This window comes from Nansenia antarctica, assembly GCF_963989245.1.
Source record: "Nansenia antarctica genome assembly, chromosome: 6".
Classification (NCBI taxonomy): Eukaryota; Metazoa; Chordata; class Actinopteri; order Argentiniformes; family Microstomatidae; genus Nansenia; species Nansenia antarctica.
This window is the reverse complement of record NC_137676.1, coordinates 59,077,867-59,105,841: the sequence shown is the minus strand read 5'-3', so window position 1 is coordinate 59,105,841 and position 27,975 is coordinate 59,077,867. Positions and strand designations below refer to the sequence as shown.

Genomic DNA, 27,975 nt, shown 5'->3' with positions numbered 1-27,975 from the left:
TCTTCTGACGCTGGCTTTCTCTGTGTACCACATGTACAAAAGAAGAGATTTGGTGAGGCTGCATTCTCATTTTATACACCCAATGCAATGCCAGTTTACATTAGGGATGCAACCTCAGCAAATATTTTCAAGTCAAGACTAAAAAACCCATCTTTTTGATATTGCTTTTAAATCACTAAATGATTAAATGATTATTATGTAATGATTATAGCACTTTGAGCTGCAATGTTTGCAGGAAAGTGCTACACAAATAAAGGTTATTATTATTATTATTATTATTATTATTAGTAGTAGTAGTAGTAGTAGTAGTAGTAGTAGTAGTAGTAGTAGTAGTAGTAGTAGTAGTAGTAGTGCAGTATTGTGTAGCCCCATGAGCTTGATCTAAGGCCAGGTGGGTCAGGATTTGAGGAGGGCAAACATTCAGAGAGTGCAGACAGAGCAGCCCCCTCTGCCACACACACACGCACACACACACACACACACACACACACACACACACACACACACACACATACACACATACAGAATAGTAATTGATTGGAAGATAATGTACAATATCTGTCTCAATCATTGAGCCTTTCTGTGAAAGTATATTTCATTCCATATAATGATAATGTAACAGAAACTTTGGAATGATGTGTCTGACAACAAGAATAGTCACCTCAGTGTCTGTAGTTTACAGTGTGGACTCCCCAGTCCAGCAGAGAGCAGCTTCACCCCCCCGTCACGTAGATCATTATGACTGAGGTCCAGCTCTCTCAGGTGGCAGGAGTCTGAGCTGAGAGCTGAGGCCAACGCTTCACAGCATCTCTCTGTGAGGTCACATCCATTCAGCCTGAATGAGGAATACAAATAAATACATGCAGCCAAACGATAACTGTGGTGCAAGAATTCATGAGTGAGAGTTGTAGTTGCTCTCAACAGGGGAGCAAGCAACTATGGATACATTTGTAGTCACTGGATTTCTACGTCTGGTATAATGTATTTGGTAGCTATTGGGTTAGGTGTTTTAACCAAAAAAAGCAGAAGAGATCATAACTCCTATTTTAGAGACTCTACACTGGCTTACATCCTGTTAACTTCAGAATAGATTTCAAGATCCTTCTGTTTGTTTATAAAGCTCTCACTGGCACAGCACCAGAATATCTGAAATACCTTTTGCTAGCATATCAGCCCAATAGATCTCTCAGGTCTTCTGACGCTGGCTTTCTCTGTGTACCACATGTACAAAAGAAGAGATTTGGTGAGGCTGCATTCTCATTTTATACAACCAATGCAATGCCAGTTTACATTATGGATGCAACCTCAGCAAATATTTTCAAGTCAAGACTAAAAAACCCATCTTTTTAATATTGCTTTTAAATCACTAAATGATCAAATTATTATTATGTAATGATTAAAGCACTTTGAGCTGCAATGTTTGCAGGAAAGTGCTACACAAATAAAGGTTATTATTATTATTATTATTATTATTATTATTATTATTATTATTATTATTATTAGTCCAGTATTGTGTAGCCCCATGAGCTTGATCTAAGGCCAGGGTCAGGATTTGAGGAGGGCAAACATATTCAGAGAGTGCAGACAGAGAAGCCCCCTCTGCCACACACACGCACGCACGCACACACACACACACACACACACACACACACACACACACACACACACACACACACACACACACACACACACACACACACACACACAAACACACACACACACACACACACACACACACACACACACTAGTAATTGATTGGAAGATAATGTACATTGTCTCAATCATTGAGCCTTTCTGTGAAAGTATATTTCATTCTATATAATGATAATGTAACAGAAACTTTGGAATGATGTGTCTGACAACAAGAATAGTCACCTCAATGTCTGTAGTTTACAGTGTGGACTCCCCAGTCCAGCAGAGAGCAGCTTCACCCCCCCGTCATATAGATCATTATGACTGAGGTCCAGCTCTCTCAGGTGGCAGGAGTCTGAGCTGAGAGCTGAGGCCAACACTACACAGCTTCTCTCTGTGAGGTCACATCCATTTAGCCTGAATGAGAAATAAATAGAAGTTATAAAAAGAGTTAAGTCATTTTGACTGAGAGAAAAATTTACATTTGATGTGTTCTATTATTTCCAGTTGCATTTTTTGCAGCCAGCTAGCTATGTCAGACAAAAAGTATTCATTTGATACGCAGTGTGAATGTCCGGGGTACCGCGAGTGGGATGCGATAGCCGTTATGTTAAAAATAGAGTAAATGTCAAGAATGGATTTCTCCAAACCAGTGTTACTCGCTCATTATTGGGAGTTGAGACACAAAGCGACTGAAAATGATGGAGCAAGTCACATAATTGTGTGTCAATAAACATTAAATTAATTTTGTTCTCAATAACTACATTTCTATTACTATGATATACATTATGCTTTTTTGTGTGTCAACAAAGTATGAATGAAAAGGAGGCAATCAAAGAATGTGTTGTTTGACCAAGTACACAATAGTAATGTTTAGATAATCATTACATTATTTTAAGTGATCAAAATCACCAAAAGATCATTTTGTTTGTACTTTTTGCAAAAGTATTGTTTGTTAGGCTTTGTTATGAAGAGTTTGTTTTCTTGTATTTTTCATCAAGCAGCCTACTCACTAATTACTATTCTACAATGTATTTTCATAACCCTGAAATCGTCCTAATTTACGTTTAATTAGAGTAATTCTGTCCATCTACTTACAGTGCCGTCTTAGAGGCTGTGACCACTGGCAGCAGCCTCAGAAGACCCTCCTCTGATGTGGAGTATTTCTTCAGGTCTAACACATCCAGCTCTTCTTCTGAAGTCAGCAACACAAAGACCAGAGCTGACCACTGTGCAGGTGAGAGTGAGGCTTTTGAGAGACTTCCTGAGCTCAGGTAGCTTTGGATCTCCTCCACTAGAGAATGGTCATTCATCTCATTCAGACAGTGGAACAGATTGATACACCTCTCTGGAGAGGGATTCTCCCAGATCATCTTCTTGATGTACTTGACTGTTTCCTCATTGGTCTGTGAGCTGCTTCCTGTCTGTGTCAGAAGGCCTCGTAGGAGATTCTGATTGGACTCCAGTGAGAGGCCAAGGAGGAAGCGCAGGAACAAGTCCAGGTGTCCATTCTCACTCTGTAAGGCCATGTCCACTGCACTCTTGTGTAAGTCGACCAGAGGTTTGCGTGTGAGTGATGACCATAGCTTCCTGGATGAAGATTTCTGTTTGACCAGTGGATTCTTATTGCTGTTGTTGAATGTGAGGAACACATATAAAGCAGCTAGAAACTCCTGGATGCTCAGATGCACAAAGCTGAACACGTTGTGCAGCCCACACTCCTCTCTGAAGATCTGAGTGCACACTCCCGAGTACACTGAGGCTTCTCTGACGTCAATGCCACACTCTCTCAGGTCTTCCTCATAGAAGATCAGATTGCCCTTTTCCAGCTGTTTGAAAGCCAGTTTTCCCAGTGACAGAATTAGCTCTTTATCCCAGTGTGGATCTCTGTCATGGACTCCAAGGTACTTCACATTCCTCTGTTTGGTCTGAAACACCAGGAAGTGTGTGTACATCTGTGTCAGAGTCTTGGGCATCTCTCCTCTCTCTGCTCCACCCAACAGTCTCTCCAGAACATCAGCTGAGAGCCAACAGAACACTGGTATGTGGCACATGATATGGAGGCTCCTTGATGACTTCATGTGTGTGTTGATACTGCTGGCCAGGTTCTCATCACTGATTCTCTTCCTGAAGTACTCTTCCTTCTGTGGGTCATTGAACCCTTGTACCTCTGTCACCCGGTCAACACACTCAGGAGGGATCTGATTGGTTGCTGCAGGTCGGGAGGTTATCCAGAGGAGAGCGGAGGGAAGCAGATTCCCCTTGATGAGGTTTGTCAGCAGCACGTCCACTGAGGTTGACTCTGTGACATCACAACATGTCTCGTTGTTCTGGAAGTCTAGAGGAAGTCGACACTCATCCAGACCATCAAAGATGAACAGAACTTTATACTTGTCAACGTTGGAGATCCCTGATTCTTTCATTTCAATGAAGAAATGACCAAGAAGTTCCTTCAAACTACGTGTCTTCTCTCTCATTAAATTCAGCTCCCGAAAAGGAAGTGGAAATATGAACTGGACTTCCTGATTGGCTTTTCCGTCAGCCCAGTCCATAATGAACCTCTGAGTGGAGATTGTTTTTCCAATGCCAGCGACTCCGTTTGTCAGCACATTTCTGATTGGTTTGTCTTGTCCAGGTAAAGGCTTGAAGATGTGGTTGCATTTGATTGGTGTCCTCTGCATTGCTGGTCTTCTGGATGCTGTCTCAATCTGTCGGACCTCATGTTCCTTAATGACCTCTCCACTTCCACCCTCTGTGATGTAGACCTCTGTGTAGACCTTATCAAGACGTATTGGCTTGCCTTGCTCAGCTATTCCCTCAAACACACACTGAAACTTCTTCTTCAGGGTGGACTTGAGTTCATGTTGGCACACCACAGCAAGTTCATCTGAATGACAAAACAATAAGCACAATATTCGTGGTACACTTTACATTAAGTTGACCCAATACCTGCAGTAACTGTAATTACATGTTGTTTTAATTAAGTTATTATAATAGTAATTAATTACACAGTATGTCCTGTCGTTGAAATATATATTACTACACATGTAGGAAAGAATAGTCTTTATTCCATCTGTAATTATAGGAAACTGTCTAACCCTGTTACTATGCAATTACACAGAAACAACCAATCTTGTTACTGGAGTAATTACAGAGATACTAAGTTATAGATGCAGCATAATATAAAGAGCGACCACATAGCGATATGGACATAGTAATTACAGTTAGTGGTGTTTATATTTCCAATAATATTTCCAATAAAATGTCCAATAATATTTCATCCCAGTAACACTTCTCTGTGAAACTTTATATTAAAATGAGGTCACTTACTTTTCTCCAGTGTGTCAGCGAGCTCCTTCTGGTTCATGTTCCTCAGGACATGCAGTGTGATCTTCAGAGCCCCCTCTCTGGCACTGCTCTCCTGCTTCTCTTCTTCTTCATCATCCACCACTTCCTCTTCCTCCCCCTGACTCTCAAAGCACTCTGGGTAGTCTTGAGAAATAAGGCTCCTGAACCTCTTCAGCTGATTTCTCACTAAAGTGATGACATTGTCTTCAAGCAACTGAAACATAGAAAAAAAACAGGAGGAGTGAGATAGACAATAATGGATAAACCTTTACCAGTAGAGAGACTAAATACAAAAAGGGCAACACCTGATTTTGGCATGCAATTGAAACAAGTGTGGAGGGAGAGTGAAAAACTGTCCTTTGTTGAATTTTGTCCCACTCAAAATATTTAATATATTTACCAGGAGAGATTTGAGACTCTGTATAATATCATAAAAAAATGCCAAAACCAAGGAAAGACACAGGTGGCCATTTTCCATGTTCTACTTTCTATTTAGCTCACCCTGAATATGGAGGCCAGTTCACTTTGACTCTGGACAAACTGACCACTGGGAATCTCTGACTCTGGTCTCTCCACCTGGTCACTGGGGATAGGTCAAACTAATAAATAAGTAGATGTCTTTCTCCAGAGAACTGTGAATGAGGCCCAGTTTCCCAATTAGAATACTGTACCTTCTCTTCTATGAAGCATATGTGACAAAGCGAAGGACTGTGTGATCATCTAATTATATGTAGTTATGTGTTTTTAGCATGTTGATGTTCTATCAGCATGTTGTGAGTCGCTAAACATGCAGTTAGATATTCCTAGCAATGTTCCTTTTTAGCTGCTAGGTAACCAGCAGCTGTTATATTTCATTTCAGAGCAAGTTTCTTTGGTATTTGGTTTGAGGTGTACCAACATTCATATTTTCTTCAACTATTTTCAGATTTCAATGTATGTCACATGATCTGAAAGCAATCAAAAAACAACCTTCACTTTCATAATGTGGAAAAAACTGAAAAATGACCGTGCCCTACTTGAGGACTTTTAGTTAGTTAGTTCATCACATCCCCCATGTTAAACCTACCCTGGTTTAGTAGTGACATTTCCTTGTGTGAATTCTATTGGATGTCTCATAGACCCGTCACTCTTCATGGACACACAGCTGGATACAGGTGAAGCTGGTCTCTCCTGCTGGACCCTGTGAAACACAAAGACACCAACATTCTCACATGTTTAACAGAAGATAATGAAAGTCATGTGTTCATATGAGTGTGTGTCATCAGGATTTTGACTACAAGGAATAAACATCAAACTAACCTTTGACCAGAATGAGGTGGTGTTTCGCTGAATTCTATTGGATGTCTCATAGACCCGTCACTCTTCATGGACACACAGCTGGGTACAGGTGAGGCCGGTCTCTCCTGCTGGACCCTGTCAAAACCACAACATCAGCTTTACTTCTATAGCCACTCTGTAGAAGAAATGAAAAGCCTTTTGGACTGTCATTAAAGGGGTATTCAGAATACTGTATACTAACTGTGGTATGATTGAAAACCCAGTGTTGTTTTAGGCCATTGTAACTATGTTATTAGTTAAGGTTTTTAGTGGCCATCTCCCTCCAGAATCCACTCTCCTCCTCTGTGGACATGTGAATGATGCAACACTATCTGTTGCTACAGTATGCATTGAACTACAGTATATGTACATCTATCTATATCTATGTCTAACATCAATATGGTTATAAATGAAGTATCTATCATCATCATCATCATCTTCATGGTAAATGTCCTCCAGAGACTCTTCTCTTACCCCATGGCTTCAACCTCCCCAGAGAGACTCATTTTAGAGGCAGTGGTCCCCTCCTCTCTCTCCCCAGAGAGACTCATTTTAGAAGCAGTGGTCCCCTCCTCTCTCTCCCCAGAGAGACTCATTTTAGAAGCAGTGGTCCCCTCCTCTCTCTCCCCAGAAAGACTCATTTTAGAAGCAGTGGTCCCCTCCTCTCTCTCCCCAGAGACCCATTTTAGAGGCAGGGGTCCTCTCCTCTCTCTTCTCTCCTCTAAAGACCTCTTGCTATAAACCTGAACAATGAAAACACAGCACGTTAAATGAGACCAGAATTTAAAAAAACTGTGAAGTCAGAAACTATTATGGGGCTGAACAGAGGGAGGAAAGGGACATGAAAGCCGGCTGATACTGTATCTCTCTCTCTCCTGAAGCTAACAAGGGTTATTTACAATGTCTCTATCTGTTTGTCTCCCTGTCTGACATTATTCTTCCTTGTATGAATCTGTTTGTCCATTAATTACTAAGTACTACCTCTTACATCTGTCAGCTTACGCTCAGTTCATACGTGTTCATGTGTAAATTATAAATAGTAAATCCAAGTGAGAATTACATTGTTACAACCACCTTCTGATGAAGAAGACCCATCTATTTAGGCTCTTGACTGTCCCTCCTAAAGATGTCTTCATCCCCTCTACAGTTTCTCTACTGTAAATAATAATAATAAAACAATAAATAATAATAATTCTTCCTTCTAGCATTGTGACTGCCAATGGCCCCTGGTGCTAGCATAGATTTGTTTTTGTTATGATGATTGAAAGGCGTCTACTAAAATGTCTAAAAACTATCTTTCCTGATGAACCAGTTTGTCCAGAAACAATCTCTCTCTCTCTCTCTCTCTCTCTCTGTCTCTCTCTCCCTCTGTCTCTCTCTCTCTGTCTCTCTCTCCCTCTCTCTCCCTCTGTCTCTCTCTCCCTCTCTCCCTCTCCCTCTCTCTCCCTCTCTCTCTCTCTCTCCCTCTCCCCCCCTCTCTCTCTCTCTCTCTCTCTCTCTCTCTCTCTCTCTCTCTCTCTCTCTCTCAAAATAGAACAGAACTCTCTTTCTCCCTGTGGTTTGATTTCCCTGTTAGATAAAACGGCATCATTGAAGACACCTCTCACCCCAGTCACGGACTGTTCGCCCTCCTCCCACAAGGGAGGCTGTACAGCAGTCCATGCTGGGTAAGTAACAAAATGTCTCTGCGCAATTCAGAACTCTATAAAACAATTACCAGCAAAGTATGTATTTGCAAAAGATGTACGTTTTTTAAAGTACCAACATACCATATTTTCCTAAATGTTAAGAAATACGTTGCTAGCCTAATGGCGTCATACTAGCCAACAAGTTAGCCATGCTGTAGCAAGCAAGGAGCTAGGATGCTTAACTTGTTAATGTTAGCTTGTAATCAGTAATAATGTGCTTACGAGTGAATGTCCAGTAAATGTGTGTTTAGCTATGTTAACAATAATATTATTAAGTGTTTGTTGATGTGTTGAGCCGAATCTGAGAATTGCAAACCTTAGTTATTGTATTGAGAATAGATAAGAAGATTTGGATTGGTGCTGGCAGAGAAGGATCTAGCACTAATGGTGGTCTAATGGTTCCTATTGTGGTTGTGATTCATCTTAAATCTATATTCATCATTATGGTCATTATTATTATGATCATTAGGCTCGCCGCAGGTCTGCACTTGTGTATCGTCGTCACTGTGATGCGACTATCAAACAACAAACAGCTAGTGCAGGGAGATCTGTCCACCTGAGTCCAAGGAACGACCATGAGTCCGTAGTAGCTGCAGTTTAAGGGTGTTTATTTAACTACGATGAATGAATTATGTTATGGATATAATATATATAATATAATATATATATCATTATATTATTATTAACTATGAATTATAAACATAAATTGCATAGCCATGAATTGTAAATATATAAATTACTGACACAGGATGTTAACCCTAACCCATGTCTGAAATCATTTTGATCAAGTTTCAATGAGGACATGGTTTGTTCTAAATTTAGACAATCATTTGTCCTTTCCAAATTGAAACAGCAACTCATATGCTATTCCTCACATAATTCATCCAGGCTGTTGTTGTGGATATAATTGATTCTTAATAGATTTAGTAGAACTTACAAAGCACAAAGAGCTTAGATCAATTGTCTCCAAAGAGGCCTTTTATTAAGCCAATGTTTACATGAACGCAGCAGCGAGAAGCAAGCAGGAAGCAAAAAGCCCCCAACAATGGTGGGACCCATATTTATAGAACTGTCCTTGGTCATGAGGTCACTATTCCTGGGAACCAATCATATTATACAAATCTGTGATTACATAAGTTGTGGGCCCTGTCTATAGTCAGAATTGTTCACTGCGCCACAGATCTTGGCTCACACCTTACAGGAAGGAAATGGGCCTTCCTTTGGGTGCTAGATTTCGCCCCCACTCTACAGAGACTTACATTTCCCAGTATAATATGATATAAAACCACTACACTGTCATGATTGTATTTCAACGATACTAATTAAATTAACACAAAATACTATCAAAACATATATCATTGGAAAGTCAAAAGACATCGGTCAGCGTACCATACCTGCATTACCTGGTCATTATTACATGTACTGTACTCTAGATACCCAAGATGTGCATTAGAAATACAATATGACAGGTACAATATGACAGATACAATATGACAGGTACAATATAACAGGTACAATATCACATAAGGGCCAAAACATTGTTTATCAATAATTGACTATGATAAGTTACACTCATACATAATTAAGATTCCTCACTAATATCATCATTGTTTAATTTCTCAAGCAACTTAAGCAACTGAAGGTAAACATGTATATGTGTCCAATTCATAAGAGCAATTGCGCGTCATTTCCCTGTCATCAGAACGATCACAACCCTTTTTGGGTGATAGAAGTGTAGAAGTTTGACTGGCGGTCAATGGAAATGTGTGGTCTTTGCTGCTTTAATCCGATAAAATAAGAAAACCGTAGTGCTTTTTAGATATTAGGATCTGAAATCCGATGGCCAGTCAGGCAAACAATTATATAGTGTTGTTGCCAATCAATGATCGACGTCGTTATATGGAGAAAATTAATGAAATAGGCAATGTGTGTCCTTTCAGTCTGCCTCCATCCATGTGGATGAACCACCCGACCCAAAGGCCTGAGGTGTCATATAACCCTAACCCATATCCTGACATATACAACTACCTTATTGAATCTCCAGGTAATATATTTCTGACATCTTTCACTTTTGCTGTCGTTAAGATTTAATATTTCTGTTTTGGTAGTCTGTCCAATGTGACACTTGCCCTCCTCCACCGGCCCTAGTTTTGGATCTAGCTTGCTGTTCATTATTTTGATGATAACTTGTAGCTAGCTAGCTATAACGTCTTTATATATATACGTATATATATTGACTGCCAGTGAAACTTCTACACTTCTATCACCCAACAGGGGACATGATCGTTCTGATGACAGGGAGATGACGTATGACTGCTCTGGAGACAGACTGAAAGGACACACATTGCCTATTTCATTACTTTTCTCCATATAACGACGTCGATCATTGATCGGAAACAACACTATATAATAGTTTGCCTAACTGGCCATCGGATTTGGGCTCCTAATCTAATCCTATCTAAAAAGCACTAAGTTTTTTTTATTTTATCGGATTAAAGTGGCAAAGACCAGAAATTCCCATTGAATGAATGAATGAATGGACTTTATTGTCATTGCTACAGTACAGGTACCAAACAACGAAATTTAGGAGAGGTGGCTCCCCTGGTGTTAGGAAAGGGAGAAAAAAAAACACTTTAAAAAAAAAAATCACAAGAAGGGAAGGAGCTGGTTTACATAAATAAAGGCTATGTACACAATCCACTGTACTATACTGTACAGATAGACGACTAGGGTTGTCATATTGCACAATAGTATTGTTTCACGTTATTTAAAGTGTCACAGTTTGCAGGCTTGAAATGTACATGTTTGTGCCTCGGCACTACACCTGATTTTTTCAGTCCAGCAGCTGCCATACAATCCGTCCAGACTGTCCAGGTCCCAGAACTTAGGTCTTTGCTGTGTTCAGGGCCTGGACGGCCCTGTGGTGGAAGCTGTTCTTCAGTCTGTTTGTCTTAGCGGCCAGGGTCCTGAACCGCCTTTTCGAGGGCAGCCTGGTAAAGTGTACATTGACCGCCAGTCAAACTTCTAACTCTTCTAGCACCCAAAAAGGGCCGTGGACATTACAGGAGGGGAAAGTACCCGGATGCGTTGCTCTTATCTATGTGGAATCACAACAATCCTGAAAATATCGAACACAAAATAAAACATTAAAAAAAGGAAAAAGGTTCCATAATCATGTCTAAGTGTTTCTATCTGATTGAGTCATTTTACAACCCCAGAAAGGGGAGCGCCACTTCAGTTTCACTGTCCTATGGGCTTCTCTACTCTGCACAGGGACACAGTCCAGACCTCATGTTCTATAGGCTTCTCTACTTCTCTACTCTGCACAGGGACACAGAGTCTTCATCCCTCCCCACCATAAACCCTGGGTAGAGGGGCTCAGTGAAGGTGGTTGTGAGTGTGAACAGGAGGGTCAGTGTGTCAGAGGAGACGCTGTAGAAGGACAGAGTGCCGGCCGGCCAGTCCAGATACACTCCTACTCTGCTGGAGGAGGGTGGAGGTAGACAGATTATAATATCATTGTTCCTGATGATGTAATAATAACCAGTTGAGCGCTCCAGGCTCCAGGATGTGTCATTGTGTCCCAGCTCAGAGTCTTTACCCCATCCTTTCCTGGTGATTCCTTTATAAGCCACTCCTATACCAGGGTACCCACTCCTCTCTACCTCCCAGTAACAGCGGCCAGTCAGACCCTCTCTACACAGCACCTGTTGCTGGTGGTCAAACCTCTCTGGGTGATCAGGATACGGCTGCTCCACCCACTCCCATGTCACCTTTCTGTTCTCCTCAGACAGAGAGAGGCGTCTGTGTGCTGTGTTTGGGTCCAGTGTGAGCTCACAGGCATCTGATGAGGAAGACCATTCAAGTTAATGTTAGTTCACACAAAATATGTCTTGCTGGCTAGCTTTTCATATTTCAGTGAGAGAGTGAATGCTGCTCTTATGTCATGGTATAATGGCTAGCTTTTCATATTTCAGTGAGAGTGAATGCTGCTCTTATGTCTTGGTATAATGGCTAGCTTTTCATATTTCAGTGCCCTGGCAATATTAACTAGTTGTGAGAGCGAATGCTGTAAAAATATATAATATAATATCTCCTGATGTTTGTCCTCAAACATCCAAACTTACATCTCCTGAGACGACATGTCAATGAGTCACCACTGTGGTCCTCGCTGTAACACAGAAAAGAAACATGACATTTGCATGATGAAGAGGTTACCCAACAAGACAGAACCCAACAACCATATATTCAGTATTTACCTGAGTCTGTCCACTCCAGCAGGATAGAATGGGTCATTGTCTGTCAGGTCCAGGTCTCTCAGGTGGGTGTTTGAGTTGATGGCGGAGGCCAATGTATCACAGCTCTCCACTGTAAGACCACATCCTCTGAGCCTAGTAAAACATGATCATTTGATAATTGAAGTGTTCACTGGTTACTGAAACTGAACTTGTGTAAAGTACCTCTGGTGATAATATCTGTCTGTATGTTTCATTCATCATCAAGCATTTTGACCATTTATAAAAAGTATCCATAGGAGGGAAGCTGCTATGGTCCAGTTTTGTGTCATGTTTATTTAAACGGATCCCCATCAGTCATCACCATAGTGAAGACTATTCTTCCTGGGGTCCACAAAGACAGACAGTCACACATAACAACATCAACCAACAAAGGAATAATTAGTGAACAGCATTCACTTATTAAAACTCAAATAAATATAAGATAACAGAATTTAAATAAAATACAAGTAGCAGCACATTTGAGAGCTGCATTTACTTCAACCACCATATCTGCATCCAAATAGAAGAAGAAGACAGAGAGCTCACACCAGAACTACAGTATTACCACACCAGAACTACAGTATTACTACACCAGAACTACAGTATTATCACACCAGAAGATTTTGATTTGATTTCAACCTTTGTTAGATATTCTAAATGTAATATGTGTATTAAAAGTGAAATAGTGTATATTAGCCAGTATGTCTACTCACCTCAGTGTCTCCAGTTTGCAGTGTGGACTCTCCAGTCCAGCAGAGAGCAGCTTCACTCCTGAGTCTTGTAGATTGTTGTTACTGAGGTGCAGCTCTCTCAGGTGGGAGGAGTTTGAGCTGAGAGCTGAGGCCAGCGCTTCACAGCATCTCTCTGTGAGGTCACATCTCTCCAGCCTGAATAATAATTCAATAACATGATGCAGTAAGTCCATAACAGTTCAGTGTAGCCTACAGTAATAATTACAATACTGATAAAAGATTGGGTGGAGGGTGGAGGGTGGAGACTGGGGGTGGTGTTGGGAGACTGGGGTGGAGTGTGGAGGATGGAGGGTGGTGGCTGGAGCAGTGGCGGATACAGAAAGTGGCTGATGGGTGGGCCTGGAAAAATCTGGGTAGGCCTGAGTGAAACTCATCACCGCACGTTTTAGACCTATGTATGAGCAGCCAGATGGATGGAACACAACCGGGCTCGCGATCATAGGCGCCGATTTATGTTTCTGCCCGTGGGTGCTCGAAACATTTGGGTACGACCAACACGCATGCACACACACGCACACGCACGCACACACGCAAAATATTCGCAGGGACTGGAGGAGATCACTATGCAGACCATGAAACGAACGGAAAATAAATAAAGTACCGTACCTGTCTACCCAGAGAATGCAACGGACAGCCAAACAAGTTATTATAATACACACACGCAAGGCATTCAAGCGCACGCAATAGTCAATGAATTAACCAATAACCATCAACTATGGAGGACCAAGTCTGACAGAATTAACAATAAAGTTTAAAAAGTTTTAAAGTTTTAAAATGTCCACTGAGCCTACTGCTCGTTCTTTAATTACCCCTCCATGAATGAATCGAATACAAACTAGCTCGCGCTTGGATAGATCTTTATACTCATCCGCAAGTATGGCATAATATGTGGATTGCTCATGCAGTTCAGACTTTATCTTTCGAATTAGCAGTGAGGCTGCAGCCTCAAGCAGCTCATCCTGAATGTGATGGCTTAGGAGCGTGGCATTTCGAGGCAGTTCCTTCAGTCTATTTTCAATTTCTGGATCATATTTTGACATGAACTTGAATAGCTCCAAGAAATTACCTTTATTGAGCGCCTCTTCCGTTTCTCTGTGACCTCTAAGTGGAATTTCCAACTTGGCACACAACATAGCAATGTCTAACACAACTTTAACATGTTGCCGGTTTCGCTCTATGAATGAAACGGCATCACCGTGCATTTGATTTAACACTGTCCCACGGCTTTGGGGTCCATGGCTTTGCCTGTACCCATCCAACTTGGTGAGGGCAACAGCATGCGGCTTGCTAGACTCGTGTTTGTCACAGGCCTGCCGGAGACGTTTCCAATTTTTGTATCCATCTCTTATAAAAGTGAACTCCGTGTGCGCCTCTGGGAAATGTCGACACACTTTACAAAAAATAGCGTCTTTTTCTTTACTATATTCCATCCACTTGAACTTCTCGTACCAATTTCTACTGAAGGAGCGCAATTTCCCACTGAACAATCAGAGTAAACGTAAAAGAGGAAGCAATGTAAACGTAAGAGAGGAAGTTGAATATTATTAGTATTAATACATACTTTTAATCATTTCCAAGACAAAACTATTCACATTACAGTTAGTTAGTGAAAATTAAACTTAAAAAATATTTTATTATAAAGAAATGTGTATTTTTATGAATCTGACTGGGTGGGCCAGCTGTCAATCTGGGCGGGCCTAGGCCCACCCAGGCCCACCCATAGATCCGCGCCTGGGCTGGAGGCTGGGGATGGTGGGCGGAGGGTGGAGGGTGTTGGGTGGAGGGTGGAGCGTGGTGGGCGGAGGGTGGAGGGTGGAGGGTGTTGGGTGGAGGGTGGAGCGTGGTGGGCGGAGGGTGGAGGGTGGAGGGTGTTGGGTGGAGCGTGGTGGGCGGAGGGTGGAGGGTGGAGGGTGTTGGGTGGAGGGTGGAGCGTGGTGGGCGGAGGGTGGAGGGTGGAGGGTGTTGGGTGGTGGGTGTTGGGTGGAGGGTGTTGGGTGGAGGGTGTTGGGTGGAGGGTGTTGGGTGGAGGGTGGTGGGTGTTGGGTGGTGGGTGTTGGGTGGAGGGTGTTGGGTGGAGGCTGGGAATGGTGGGTGGTGTTAGGTGGAGGGTGGGGAAGGTGGAGGATGGAGGGTGGAGGTTGGAGTGAAAAACAGTTCAAGTTACATGATGGAGGGTTTCTCCTCTGGGGTGCAACTTTGGTTTGATGTGACCATACACTCAACACTCAGGCAACAGTTTGAGGTAAACAATTAATTTCACTAAAATTCAAGTTCTGTAGTGGATCATTAAGAGTAACCTACTTTTACAACCTGACAACCTACACTGTTTGCTAAATGATTGTATTAAAAAGGTTATGACCTTTACCTCAATGTCTCTCTTTTAACAATGGATATGTCCTTGTTTATTACTATGAGTTTATATTCATAACTTTTTGATTTGATTTCAACCTTTGTTAGATATTCTAAATGTAATATGTGTAGTAAAAGTGAAATAGTGTATATTAGCCAGTATGTCTACTCACCTCAGTGTCTCCAGTTTGCAGTGTGGACTCTCCAGTCCAGCAGAGAGCAGCTTCACTCCTGAGTCTTGTAGATTGTTGTTACTGAGGTGCAGCTCTCTCAGGTGGGAGGAGTTTGAGCTGAGAGCTGAGGCCAGCGCTTCACAGCATCTCTCTGTGAGGTCACATATCTCCAGCCTGAATAAGAATTCAATAAAATGATGCAGTAAGTCCATAACAGTTCAGTGTAGCCTACAGTAATAATTACAATACTGATAAAAGATTGGGTGGAGGCTGGGGATGGTGGGTGAAGGGTGGAGGATGGTGGGTGGAGGCTGGTGTTGGGTGGAGACTGGGAGTGGTGTTGGGAGACTGGGGTGGAGTGTGGAGGATGGAGGGTGGTGGGTGGAGGGTGGAGAATGGAGGGTGGTGGGTGGAGGGTGGTGGGTGGAGGGTGGAGGGTGGTGGGTGGAGGGTGGAGAATGGAGGGTGGAGAATGGAGGGTGGTGGGTGGAGGGTGGTGGGTGGAGGGTGTTGGGTGGAGGCTGGGGATGGTGGGTGGAGGGTGGAGAATGGAGGGTGTTGGGTGGAGGCTGGGGATGGTGGGTGGAGGGTGTTGTGGGGAGGGTGGAGGATGGAGGGTGGGGAGGGTGGAGGGTGGAGGGTGTTGGGTGGAGGTTGGAGTGAAAAACAGTTAAAGTTACATGATGGAGGATTTCTCCTCTGGGGTGCAACTTTGGTTTGATGTGACCATACACTCAACACTCAGGCAACAGTTTGAGGTAAACAATTCATTCCACTAAAATTCAAGTTCTGTAGTGGATCATTAAGAGTAACCTACTTTTACAACCTGACAACCTACACTGTTTGCTAAATGATTGTATTAAAAAGGTTATGACCTTTACCTCAATGTCTCTCTTTTAACAATGGATATGTCCTTGTTTATTACTATGAGTTTATATTCATAACTTTTTGATTTGATTTCAACCTTTGTTAGATATTCTAAATGTAATATGTGTATTAAAAGTGAAATAGTGTATATTAGCCAGTATGTCTACTCACCTCAGTGTCTCCAGTTTGCAGTGTGGACTCTCCAGTCCAGCAGAGAGCAGCTTCACTCCTGAGTCTTGTAGATTGTTGTTACTGAGGTGCAGCTCTCTCAGGTGGGAGGAGTTTGAGCTGAGAGCTGAGGCCAGCGCTTCACAGCATCTCTCTGTGAGGTCACATTTCTCCAGCCTGAATAAGAATTCAATAACATGATGCAGTAAGTCCATAACAGTTCAGTGTAGCCTACAGTAATAATTACAACACAGATAAAAGATTGTAATGGTCATTGTAATGATGTTGGGTGGAGGGTGGAGGCTGGGGGTGGTGGGTGTTGGGTGGAGGGTGGGGAGGGTGGTGGGTGGAGGGTGTTGGGTGGTGGGTGGAGGGTGGTGGGTGGAGGGTGTTGGGAGGAGGCTGGAGGCTGGGGATGGTGGGTGGTGTTAGGTGGAGGGTGGAGGGTGGAGGATGGAGGGTGTTGGGTGGAGGGTGGAGGCTGGGGATGGTGGGTGGTGTTAGGTGGAGGGTGGAGGGTGGAGGATGGAGGGTGGAGGGTGGAGGTTGGAGTGAAAAACAGTTCAAGTTACATGATGGAGGATTTCTCCTCTGGGGTGCAACTTTGGTTTGATGTGACCATACACTCAACACTCAGGCAACAGTTTGAGGTAAACAATTCATTCCACTAAAATTCAAGTTCTGTAGTGGATCATTAAGAGTAACCTACTTTTACAACCTGACAACCTACACTGTTTGCTAAATGATTGTATTAAAAAGGTTATGACCTTTACCTCAATGTCTCTCTTTTAACAATGGATATGTCCTTGTTTATTACTATGAGTTTATATTCATAACTTTTTGATTTGATTTCAACCTTTGTTAGATATTCTAAATGAAATATGTGGATTAAAAGTGAAATAGTGTATATTAGCCAGTATGTATACTCACCACAGTGTCTCCAGTTTGCAGTGTGGACTCTCCAGTCCAGCAGAGAGCAGCTTCACTCCTGAGTCTTGTAGATTGTTGTTACTGAGGTGCAGCTCTCTCAGGTGGGAGGAGTTTGAGCTGAGAGCTGAGGCCAGCGCTTCACAGCATCTCTCTGTGAGGTCACATCTCTCCAGCCTGAATAAGAATTCAATAAAATGATGCAGTAAGTCCATAACAGTTCAGTGTAGCCTACAGTAATAATTACAATACTGATAAAACATTGTAATCAGTGAGGTCATTGGGGGTGGAGGCTGGGGGTGGTGGGTGGAGGGTGTTGGGTGGAGGGTGTTGGGTGGAGGGTGGTGGGTGGAGGGTGGTGGGTGGAGGGTGTTGGGTGGAGGTTGGTGGGTGGAGGGTGGTGAGTAGAGGGTGGAGGAGGGTGGAGGGTGGTGGGTGGAGGGTGGTGGGTGGAGGGTGGAGGGTGGAGGGTGGGGAGGGTGGTGGGTGGAGGGTGGAGGGTGGTGGGTGGAGGGTGGAGGGTGGGGAGGGTGGTGGGTGGAGGGTGTTGGGTGGAGGTTGGAGTGAAAAACAGTTCAAGTTACATGATGGAGGATTTCTCCTCTGGGGTGCAACTTTGGTTTGATGTGACCATACACTCAACACTCAGGCAACAGTTTGAGGTAAACAATTCATTCCACTAAAATTCAAGTTCTGTAGTGGATCATTAAGAGTAACCTACTTTTACATTAAAAGAAGATTGCAAAATATATACATGATACATGTTTAATACATGATTGTATTAAAAAGGATATGGTCTTGTCTCTCTTTTAACAATGGATATGTCCTTGTTTATTACTATGAGTTTATATTCATAAGATTTTGATTTGATTTCAACCTTTGTTAGATATCCTAAATGTAATATGTGTATTAAAGGTGAAATAGTGTATATTAGCCAGTATGTCTACTCACCTCAGTGTCTCTAGTTTGCAGTGTGGACTCTCCAGTCCAGCAGAGAGCAGCTTCACTCCTGAGTCTTGTAGATTGTTTTTACTGAGTTTAAGCTCTCTCAGGTGGGAGGAGTTTGAGCTGAGAGCTGAGGCCAGCGCTTCACAGCATCTCTCTGTGAGGTTACATTCCTGCAGCCTGAATAAGAATTCAATAAAATGATGCAGTAAGTCCATAACAGTTCAGTGTAGCCTACAGTACAATACTGATAAAACATTGTAATCAGTGAGGTCAGGCCTTGACCTTGTCTTGACCTGCTCTTCTTCCAAGACAGGAACGCATCACTAGATCAGTTCCACGTGCACTTAACCCAGTTCCAGCTTACAAAAACAACTACGCTCAGAGATCATGTTTTCACACCCTAAAACCTGGAATGAGATCCCATATTACATTAGAGCAACATATTACAGGGTGTGTGTTGGTAATGTTTTTCATGATGTTGATAAACTCTGTCCCCCGTTGACCTCTGTATAGTTTAGCAGTTTTAGTGTCTGATAAGTTATGATGACTCCCACTGGTAGAGAACTCTATAAGTTGTTGTCTGAATGCCAGATTCTTTCATATGCGTGAGGGTGACAAGCAAACAGACAGGAGTCATTTGGGGATTTTAATCCCTCCTACTGTAAAACTGTAAACATCTGAACTTGTTGAATAAACACCACCTTTTCTGTCAAGCCGCCGCATATCTGTGTTGGATCGTTAATTGGAGAATTCGCTTTTTATTCGTCTTTTCTAAGGTTGTAGAAATGTATTTTAACTGTTACTAAACACAACGCAGAGTCAACAGAGACATTCATAAACAACAAAAGCCAACAATTGAGATACTCACATGGCTGTTCGTGAGGCTCTGAACACTGGCAGTAGCCCCAGGAGACACTCATCTGATCTGGAGTAACGGCCGAGCGGAAATGTATCCAAGTCGTTTTGACCAGTCAGCAACACAAAGACCAGAGCTGACCACTGTGCAGGTGAGAGTTTGGCCTCTGAGAGATATGACCCCAGGTAGCGTTGGACGTCCTTCTCTAGAGAATGGTCATTCAGCTCATTCAGACAGTGGAACAGGTTGGTGCATCTCTCTGGAGAGGGATTCTCCTGGATCTTCACCTTGATGTACTTAATTGTTTCCTCATTGGTCTGTGAGCTGCTTCCTGTCAGTGTCAGAAGGCCTTGTAGGAGATTCTGATTGGACTCCAGTGAGAGGCCCAGGAGGAAGCGGAGGAACAGGTCCAGGTGTCCATTCTCACTCTGCAAGGCCTTGTCTACTGCGCTCTTGTGGAGGCTGATGGCTGCTGTCTCTCTGATTGTGGGTGGTGTGTTCATAAGATTGGTATTGCTGTCGCTGAATGTGAGGAACACATACAGAGCAGCAAGAAACTCCTGAACACTCAGATGCACGAAGCAGTACACTTTCCCTTGGTGCAGTCCATTCTCCTCCCTAAAGATCTGTGTGCACACTCCTGAGTACACTGCTTCTCCGACGTCAATTCCACACTCTCTCAGTTCCTCCTCATAGAAGATCAGATGTCCATTTTCCAGCTGTTTGAAGGCCAGTTTTCCCAGTGACAGAATGATCTCTTTGTCCCAGTGTGAATCTCTGTCATGGTCTTCAGGATACTTCACATTCCTCTGTACGGTCTGAAACAACAGGAAGTGTGTGTACATCTGTGTCAGAGTCTTGGGCATCTCTCTTCTCTTTGCTTCACCCAACAGTCTCTCCAGAGTAGTGGCTGAGACCCAACAGAACACTGGTATGTGGCACATGATGTGGAGACTCCTTGATTGTTTAACATGTGAGATGATTTTGTTGGCCATGTTCTCATCACTGATTCTCTTCCTGAAGTACTCCTCCTTCTGTGGGTCATTGAACCCTCGTACCTCTGTCACCCGGTCAACACACTCAGGAGGAATCTGATTGGCTGCTGCAGGACGGGAGGTTATCCAGAGGAGAGCAGAGGGAAGCAGATTCCCCTTGATGAGGTTTGTCAGCAGCACGTCCACTGAGGCTGACTCTGTGACATCACAACATCTCTTGTTGTTCTGGAAGTCTAGAGGAAGTCGACACTCATCCAGACCATCAAAGACAAACACAACTTTGTATTTGTCATAGTTGGAGATTCCTGATTCTTTTGTTTCCACATAGAAGTGATCGAGGAGTTCCAACAAACTGTAGTTTTTGCCAATGCATAAATTCAACTCTCTGAAAGGGAGTGAAAATATGAACTGGACATCCTGATTGGCTTCTCCTTCAGCCCAGTCCAAAATAGACTTCTGCACAGAGATTGTCTTTCCAATGCCAGCGACTCCAATGGTTAACACATTTCTGATTGGTCTGTCTTGTCCAGGTGAGGGTTTGAAGATGTCTTTGCATTTGATTGGTGTCTCTTCTGTAGCTGGTCTTCTGGATGCTGTCTGAATCTGTCTGACCTCATGTTCATTATTGACCTCTCCACTTCCGCCCTGAATGATGTAGACCTCTGTGAAGATCTCATTGAGAGGTTTTTGGTTGCCTTGTTCAGCTATTCCCTCAAACACACACTGACACCTGCTCCTATGGTTGGATTTTAGTTTAAGTTGGAACTCCACAACAGTGTCCCCTGAGGGAACAAATGATGACAAAAAAGTATCTCCTTAACCGTTTTGTACTCACACAATCATAGTCAGTAAAAACAGGAAGAATAGCTTATATTTACACAACAAGGTTGATATTCAGTAGAACTAGTCATATAATAATAACATAATACTGATAGTAGGAAGCTCTTACTCTCCAGTGTGACAGTGAGCTCCATCTGGTTCATGTCTCTCAGCATCTGTCCAGCCTCCTTCCTGGCCTCCACCCTCTGCCTCTCATCCTCTTCAGGCAACTGAAGAAGAAATGAAAACCGCTTCTCAACTCAATGGAAAGAATCTATTGTACTTGTTGTTGTATGACATATGTCATATGGGGCCCTATTATGCACTTCTTAACTTGCCGTCTTAAGTCTTAATTAAGACGCACCGCCAGGTTAAGACCTACCGCCACCCTTATTATGCGCTTCATACGCGCTACTGCTATTATGCTGGTGTCGATAGGCGCCCACACATAAGACGTAATACTCCCGTGCATATATTACTCATTGTGGGAGTGTTCATGTTAATGAAGTGCACTAGGCGCCCCTGCTATTATGCGATCTGACTTTGCTCCTAGCGCTAAGAAGTGGTTTGAAAAGTTCTTAAGTTTAGACTTCATGCACGTTTTGAAACACGAGCGCGCCTCCGCGGTTTGCGCATGCATGTGGGCACACATGAACACGCACGTGGCTCCACGGCAAGACGTCAATTACGGTCACAGTATAAATGCTTTATTTCAGAAGGGAGAGGCAGAGAAGCGCGCTGACCTCCTTCTTAGGACTTCCATAATAGCATAGCGCTAATGACTCAACGCAGCCGGTTCTTAAAGGGAATGGCACCTGGCACGCTGATTGGGTTGATTGAGAAGACGCCCAAAACACACCCATGACTAATTTCTTTGCTTAGCGCCGGGTTTTAGGCGCCCACTACCGCACGCATAATAGCAAAGTGGCCTTGACCACGCCTCCACGTCTTAAGTTTAGATCTACCGCCTCGTCTTATTGCTTAAGACTTATGAAGTGCATAATAGGGCCCATGGAGTCAAACTGTATGCAGATGGAGTCACTTGCAGGTTTTATCTTTAGAAAACCAGCATATTGTTAGGGTCCCCTCCTATAAGTACATTGGGATGTGGTCAGATGAAAAGCTACATTTTAAATAGCACAAAAACTTGAAACTAAAGAGACCAAAAAACTAAAGTTGAAATGGGGTTTTATTTTAGGAACAACTTTTTTTTAATTTGTCATTTAGAAATGATCTTGTCTGAAGCCCTAGGACCTTAACAGCTCTTGATACAGTATATCATGGTGCTTTAAGATTCATTAATGATGCTAGATCACTCATCACTGTGAATGGTCTACCAGGGTGCAATGGAGCTCTCTCTCCACCAGGAGGCTAAAGCACCGGTTCACCTTTGTGTAGAAAGCATTGACAGGGCAACTCCCTCTGTGTCTCTGTTCCTTACTAGATCAGCCACTCAGTCCTAGTAGTGTTACTAGAACAGTATTCACACCCGCTGCTGTCCTTGTCTGTTCCTCAGGCTAGAACTGAGACAGGGAACATACTGTATATGTTTCCCATAATGCCCTTCATCCTGGATCACACTTCAAACATTCTGAAGTTAGAGGAGTTAGTATCCTTGCCTGTTTTTAAGTCTCTGATCAACAACAATGTTTTTTATGCAGCAGTTGTTTTGTATTTCATTATGTGTTGGGAACTTGACATTTAGTCTTTTCTGTATATTTGTATTGTTGTAACATTTCATGTACACACTGCTACTTCCCTGTGTGCCTTCTTGTCAGGTCACCCTTGCAAAAGAGGTTTTAACCTCAATGGGTCTTAACTGGTTAAATAAAGGTTACATAAATAAATACAACATTTTATTTGTTCCTACACTTTGAAGCCATTTCATGGACCCTGATTAATTCTACTGAAAATCTGATAACTCATTAGCCAAGACCCACCCTCACAGCTTACAAACAGCTGGACAATACTTCTGACTGGAAATTAATTTGACAGATGGTGGCTTTACAAATGTAAAACAAGACTCACCTCCAACACAGAGGACAGGTCAGGACCACTGGGGATCTCTGCCTCTGATCTGGGTTGGCTCCTGTGGAAATAAAACACCTTGTCTCAATGTTGGCATTGTGTCATATTCTCCTTGTTGCTTTTGGTTGCTCAGAACACTTAGTATCATTCAGAGGTGTGCTCTGTTCCATAAACATCATTACAAGTGGAAGTGTAACCAGATTGTCCATCCATAGATCACAGATGTAATAATAATGATGGTTATAATCATGCCTGGTGAGGCAGCAGGGATTCCTTCACAGGTTCTTTACAGCATTAAAGGGATGTTAGAGGTTGTGACTCGTGTGATATTACCTTTGTTCACTGTCAACGTTTTCTTTATGAAAATGTATCGGAAGGTACATTGAGCTATCACTCTTCATGGACACACAGCTGGGGGCAGAGGAGCTGCATCCTGATTGGACAGTGCTGTAACAAAAGACAGGCCTTCAATCTTTGACTCACCACACATACACACACACACACACACACACACATTTCCACATGCGTTGTACATGTAGCTGTTGTGATGATTTGTTGTATTACCTTTGTTCACTGTCAATGTTTTCTTTACGAAAATTGAACGGATCAAGCATCGACCGATCACTCTTCATGGATACACAGCTGGGGGCAGAGCTGCATCCTGATTGGACAGTGCTGTAACACAAGACAGGCCTTAATTTTTTTGACTCAACACACACACACACACACACACACACCTTGTTCTGTCCAGTGCATGTTACATGTAGAGGTTATTAGGTGAACATGATATTACCGTGGCTCTGTGTCAAAGTCTCCTGTAGAAGAGTCCATGGCCTGATCTCTCTTCATGGACACACAGCTGGGCTCAGAGGAGCTGCATCCTGGCTGATCTGAGCTGGAATACAAATGTAGATAACTCACTCTATGAGTTAGAAAACACACACACACACACACACAGATTTCCTGGACTTCAGGAGGAAAAAATCTGAGGTCCAGCCCCTGCTCGTCGATGGAGGGAGCGTGGAGAGCAGGGTTTCCGTTAACCGGTAATTACCGGTCTTTGTCCGGTAAAATCTATTGAAGTCCGACAAATTGAAACCTCTTCGGTCATAATGTCCAGTGAAAATAATTCCCTCTAAGCACAATTTGAATACAATTCGCTAAAGTTGAATTGTCACATTCTGATTCCTTCTATATTAAAAAAGACGAATATATAGGCTATATATTTCTTTTATTATTATATGATTTGACGCCGGCATGATGATGACTCCGCGAAACAGCGGTGGCAGGGTTGCCAGATGGGATTTTACAGCCTAACCAGTCTATTACCGCTAAACCCAGTAGGCCATTCGGCGATAACCCGGCCCATCTGGCAACCCTGCTTTTAACCTGCAAACGTTGCAGCTCAAAGTGCAACGAGCGAGAGGTAAACATGGCAAGACAAAGTAAGCTTAACAATGACTTCATGAAACCAAGCTACAATGAGTCTGAGGAGAAGTCTGACTCTGAAGAGATGGAGGTAGTGGCTCCTCCAGCCAGAAAGTCTCGAGGGTTCCGAGTTGAATGGAAAGAACATTTCCCCTGGCTGCGTTTAGATGGGGAAGGAAAAATGTTCTGCTCACCGTGCAAAAAATCGGGGAGGAATAACGGATTCACGAGAGGAGAAACGAATATGAGAATGTCGGCTCTCACTGATCACAGGCGGTGCAGTGATCACATATCGGCGGTCAGTTTGAGGCAACAGCAAACCGCTATGAAAGGCCACTGTGAGCAGGCTAATGAAACGGCTAACAATAAGCTGCACTCTCAGCTACAAGTTGCATTTCACATGGCAAAAAATGGCATCGCATGTCATCAGTATGTGGGACTGACTGAGCTACTGAAAGCAGTTAATTCATTTAAAGCCTATTTATTTTCAAAGAGTTTTATTCTATTTTATTTTATCTGATAAAAGGCATATGAACGGAAATTAGGCTAGCCTATGTGTCACGCCAGAAGCCTACATGTAACCTCTTGCACTTTTCAATAAAATGTTATAAATCTAAACATTGTGGTATTTCTTTATATACGTATCCCAGCCTGCCTATCAATCGTTTCTCAATAAACAGTTATGTTCTCCTCATTGTCATACTCCCGAGTCCGAGTAAGTATGATTTGACAGGCAGCTGAACTAAATGCCTTCCCAACCAGCGAGACCTGGTTATAGAAATGACGTTGTTTTATTGATAAAAAAGGGTAAAACTGGAAAGAGAAAATAGAAAACTCACATTAATCCCAAACAATTTAACAGACTTCAGTTAACGTAATGTGGAGTCCGTTCATTGATCGATGCAGTCTGTTCAGTTCCCAGTGTGGCGCGCGTTCAGCCCTGGACATAATATTATGGCATAGCGCGCATGCGAATCATGAAAGCCTATATTATATAGCTCGCATCTAATCGTATCGGATGAGAAATAGACATTAAACGGAATATACTGTATAGGCTACACAACAGTAATCACCGCGACAAACAGCTATATTATATTTTAATATGATGACCGGAATTTCTCACGTTTGTCCGGTAAATTGAAATCTTCCCGGACACGTTGACCGGCACAATTTTTTTCTAACGGAAACCCTGGTGGAGAGAGTCTCAACTCTCCGATTCCTGGGGGTGCACATACAGGATGACCTGTCCTGGAGGACCAACACAGCAGCCATCATCAAGAAGGCACAACAGCGGCTCTACTTCCTGAGAGTCCTCAGGAAATACCACCTCAGACAGGAGATGCTTGTGACCTTCTACCGCTGCACAGTGGAGAGCATCCTCACCTACGGCATCTGCGTGTGGTTCTCCACAGGAAAGCGCTACAGAGAGTCGTGAGATCGGCCCAGAAGAGCACCGGCGCCCCCCTCCCCTCTCTGGAAGAGCTGTACAACACACACTGCCTCAGGAAGGCCTCCAAGATCTCCAGGGACCCATCCCACCCTGGGAACGAACACTTTGTTCGGCTGCCCTCAGGCAGGCGGTTCAGGACCATGTTCGCAAGGACAAACAGACTGAAGCTCAGCTTCTACCCCAGGGCCATTCAGGCCCTGAACACAGCAAAGACCTAGGTTCTAGGCCCTGGACAATCTAGACAATTTGATGGCAGCTACTAGATTGTAATCATAAGTGCAATATTGAAATACAACTGTGAACATTTCAAACCTGCAAACTGCGACACTTTAAATGAATGTGCAATAATACTATGTGCAATAATACTATGTGCAATATGACAACCCTTGTGTACATAAGGTTCAGAGATAGGAAATGTTAGGATATTTATAGCATAGCATAGAGTACAGCACAGTGTTTTATTTGTATAGTATAGTAGTATAGTATAGTGGATAGTGTATATAGCCTTTATTTATGTAAACCAGCTCTTTTCCCTTCTTGTTTTTAGTATTTTTTTCCAAGCACCAGGGGAGCCCCCCCTCCTAAATTTCGTTGTATGGTACCTGTACTGTATTAATGACAATAAAGACCATTCATTAATTCATTCATTCATTCATTCATTCATTCATTCTCTCTCTCCTCTCACCTCAACGGCTCCATGGTCAAATGATGTAGTGGCAGCCAGTCCCACACATCTGACTCCCCGGATCACAGGAGAGGACTGAATCAGCCTGAGAATCACAACGTGAATTTAATATAAAGACACACATACAGTACTCTCTCTCTCTGTATCTCTCTCTCTCTCTCTCTCTCTCTCTCTGTATCTCTCTCTGTATCTCTCTCTCTCCCTCTCCCTCTCTCTCTCTCTCTCTCTCTCTCTCTCTCTCTCTCTCTCTCTCTCTCTCTCTCTCTCTCTCTCACAGAGAGAAGCTTTACTGGTGTAATGAACTCCCACATGACTGGCTGTTACTCTGCTCACAGTTCAAGAGTCCATCAGATACACCCCCTTCAATATGACACCTGTACACACTAGGACCAGACACTGAACCACACAAGTGGAGACAGATCTAGAGTCCTGTACACACTAGGACAAGACACTGAACCACACAAGTGGAGACAGATCTAGAGTCATGTACACTAGGACAAGACACTGAACCACACAAGTGGAGACAGATCTCGAGTCATGTACACTAGGACCAGACACTGAACCACACAAGTGGAGACAGATCTAGAGTCATGTACACTAGGACCAGACACTGAACCACACAAGTGGAGACAGATCTAGAGTCATGTACACTAGGACCAGACACTGAACCACACAAGTGGAGACAGATCTAGAGTCATGTACACTAGGACAAGACACTGAACCACACAAGTGGAGACAGATCTAGAGTCATGTTCAATCAGACTGGCAGGCTAGTCAGTTCAGCTCACAGACAACAACAATCTGATGCCACCATAAGAGTGGGTGCTTGGATTGGATGTTCCATTGACGTTTCTGCACCACACAATAAACATGACATCATTCTGATCATAAAAGAACACTGTTGACAACAGCACACAAGGCTCAGACCTTTCCTAGGCTAGAGGACCTCTCCTTGTTCACACAGTAAACCACTACTACATCACTACTACATCACTGTTACATCACTGCTACATCACTGTTACATCACTGTTACATCACTGCTACATCACTGCTACATCACTGCTACATCACTGTTACATCACTGCTACATCACTGCTACATTACTGCTACATCACTGCTACATCACTGCTACATCACTGCTACATCACTGTTACATCACTGCTACATCACTGTTACATCACTGCTACATCACTGCTACATCACTGCTACATCACTACTACATCACTGTTACATCACTGTTACATCACTGCTACATCACTGTTACATC

The 27,975-nt window shown here is 43.1% G+C and overlaps 1 protein-coding gene across 1 annotated transcript in view; it reads right to left on the bottom strand.

Annotated features, from left to right (window-relative positions):
* Positions 1–26,919, bottom strand: part of LOC308160747 (uncharacterized protein) — a gene marked incomplete at its 3' end in the record, with an annotated part of 29,293 nt that extends 2,374 nt beyond the window's left edge. The window contains exons 1-21 of the mRNA XM_080534689.1: positions 26,709–26,919; positions 23,939–24,040; positions 23,710–23,820; positions 23,479–23,610; positions 23,146–23,206; positions 21,248–21,347; positions 19,316–21,080; positions 18,451–18,624; positions 17,503–17,676; positions 16,576–16,749; positions 15,538–15,711; positions 12,977–13,150; positions 12,246–12,377; positions 12,114–12,157; positions 11,299–11,830; positions 6,048–6,161; positions 5,483–5,564; positions 5,105–5,195; positions 2,732–4,520; positions 1,877–2,050; positions 662–835 (exon numbers count right to left, since the gene is read on the bottom strand). Coding sequence (XP_080390815.1) covers positions 662–835; positions 1,877–2,050; positions 2,732–4,520; positions 5,105–5,195; positions 5,483–5,564; positions 6,048–6,161; positions 11,299–11,830; positions 12,114–12,157; positions 12,246–12,377; positions 12,977–13,150; positions 15,538–15,711; positions 16,576–16,749; positions 17,503–17,676; positions 18,451–18,624; positions 19,316–21,080; positions 21,248–21,347; positions 23,146–23,206; positions 23,479–23,610; positions 23,710–23,820; positions 23,939–24,040; positions 26,709–26,722 — 6,287 coding nt within the window. The 5' untranslated portion in view covers positions 26,723–26,919. The remainder of the gene's footprint in view (positions 1–661; positions 836–1,876; positions 2,051–2,731; positions 4,521–5,104; positions 5,196–5,482; positions 5,565–6,047; positions 6,162–11,298; positions 11,831–12,113; positions 12,158–12,245; positions 12,378–12,976; positions 13,151–15,537; positions 15,712–16,575; positions 16,750–17,502; positions 17,677–18,450; positions 18,625–19,315; positions 21,081–21,247; positions 21,348–23,145; positions 23,207–23,478; positions 23,611–23,709; positions 23,821–23,938; positions 24,041–26,708) is intronic.
* Between the last annotated feature and the right edge of the window lie 1,056 nt (positions 26,920–27,975).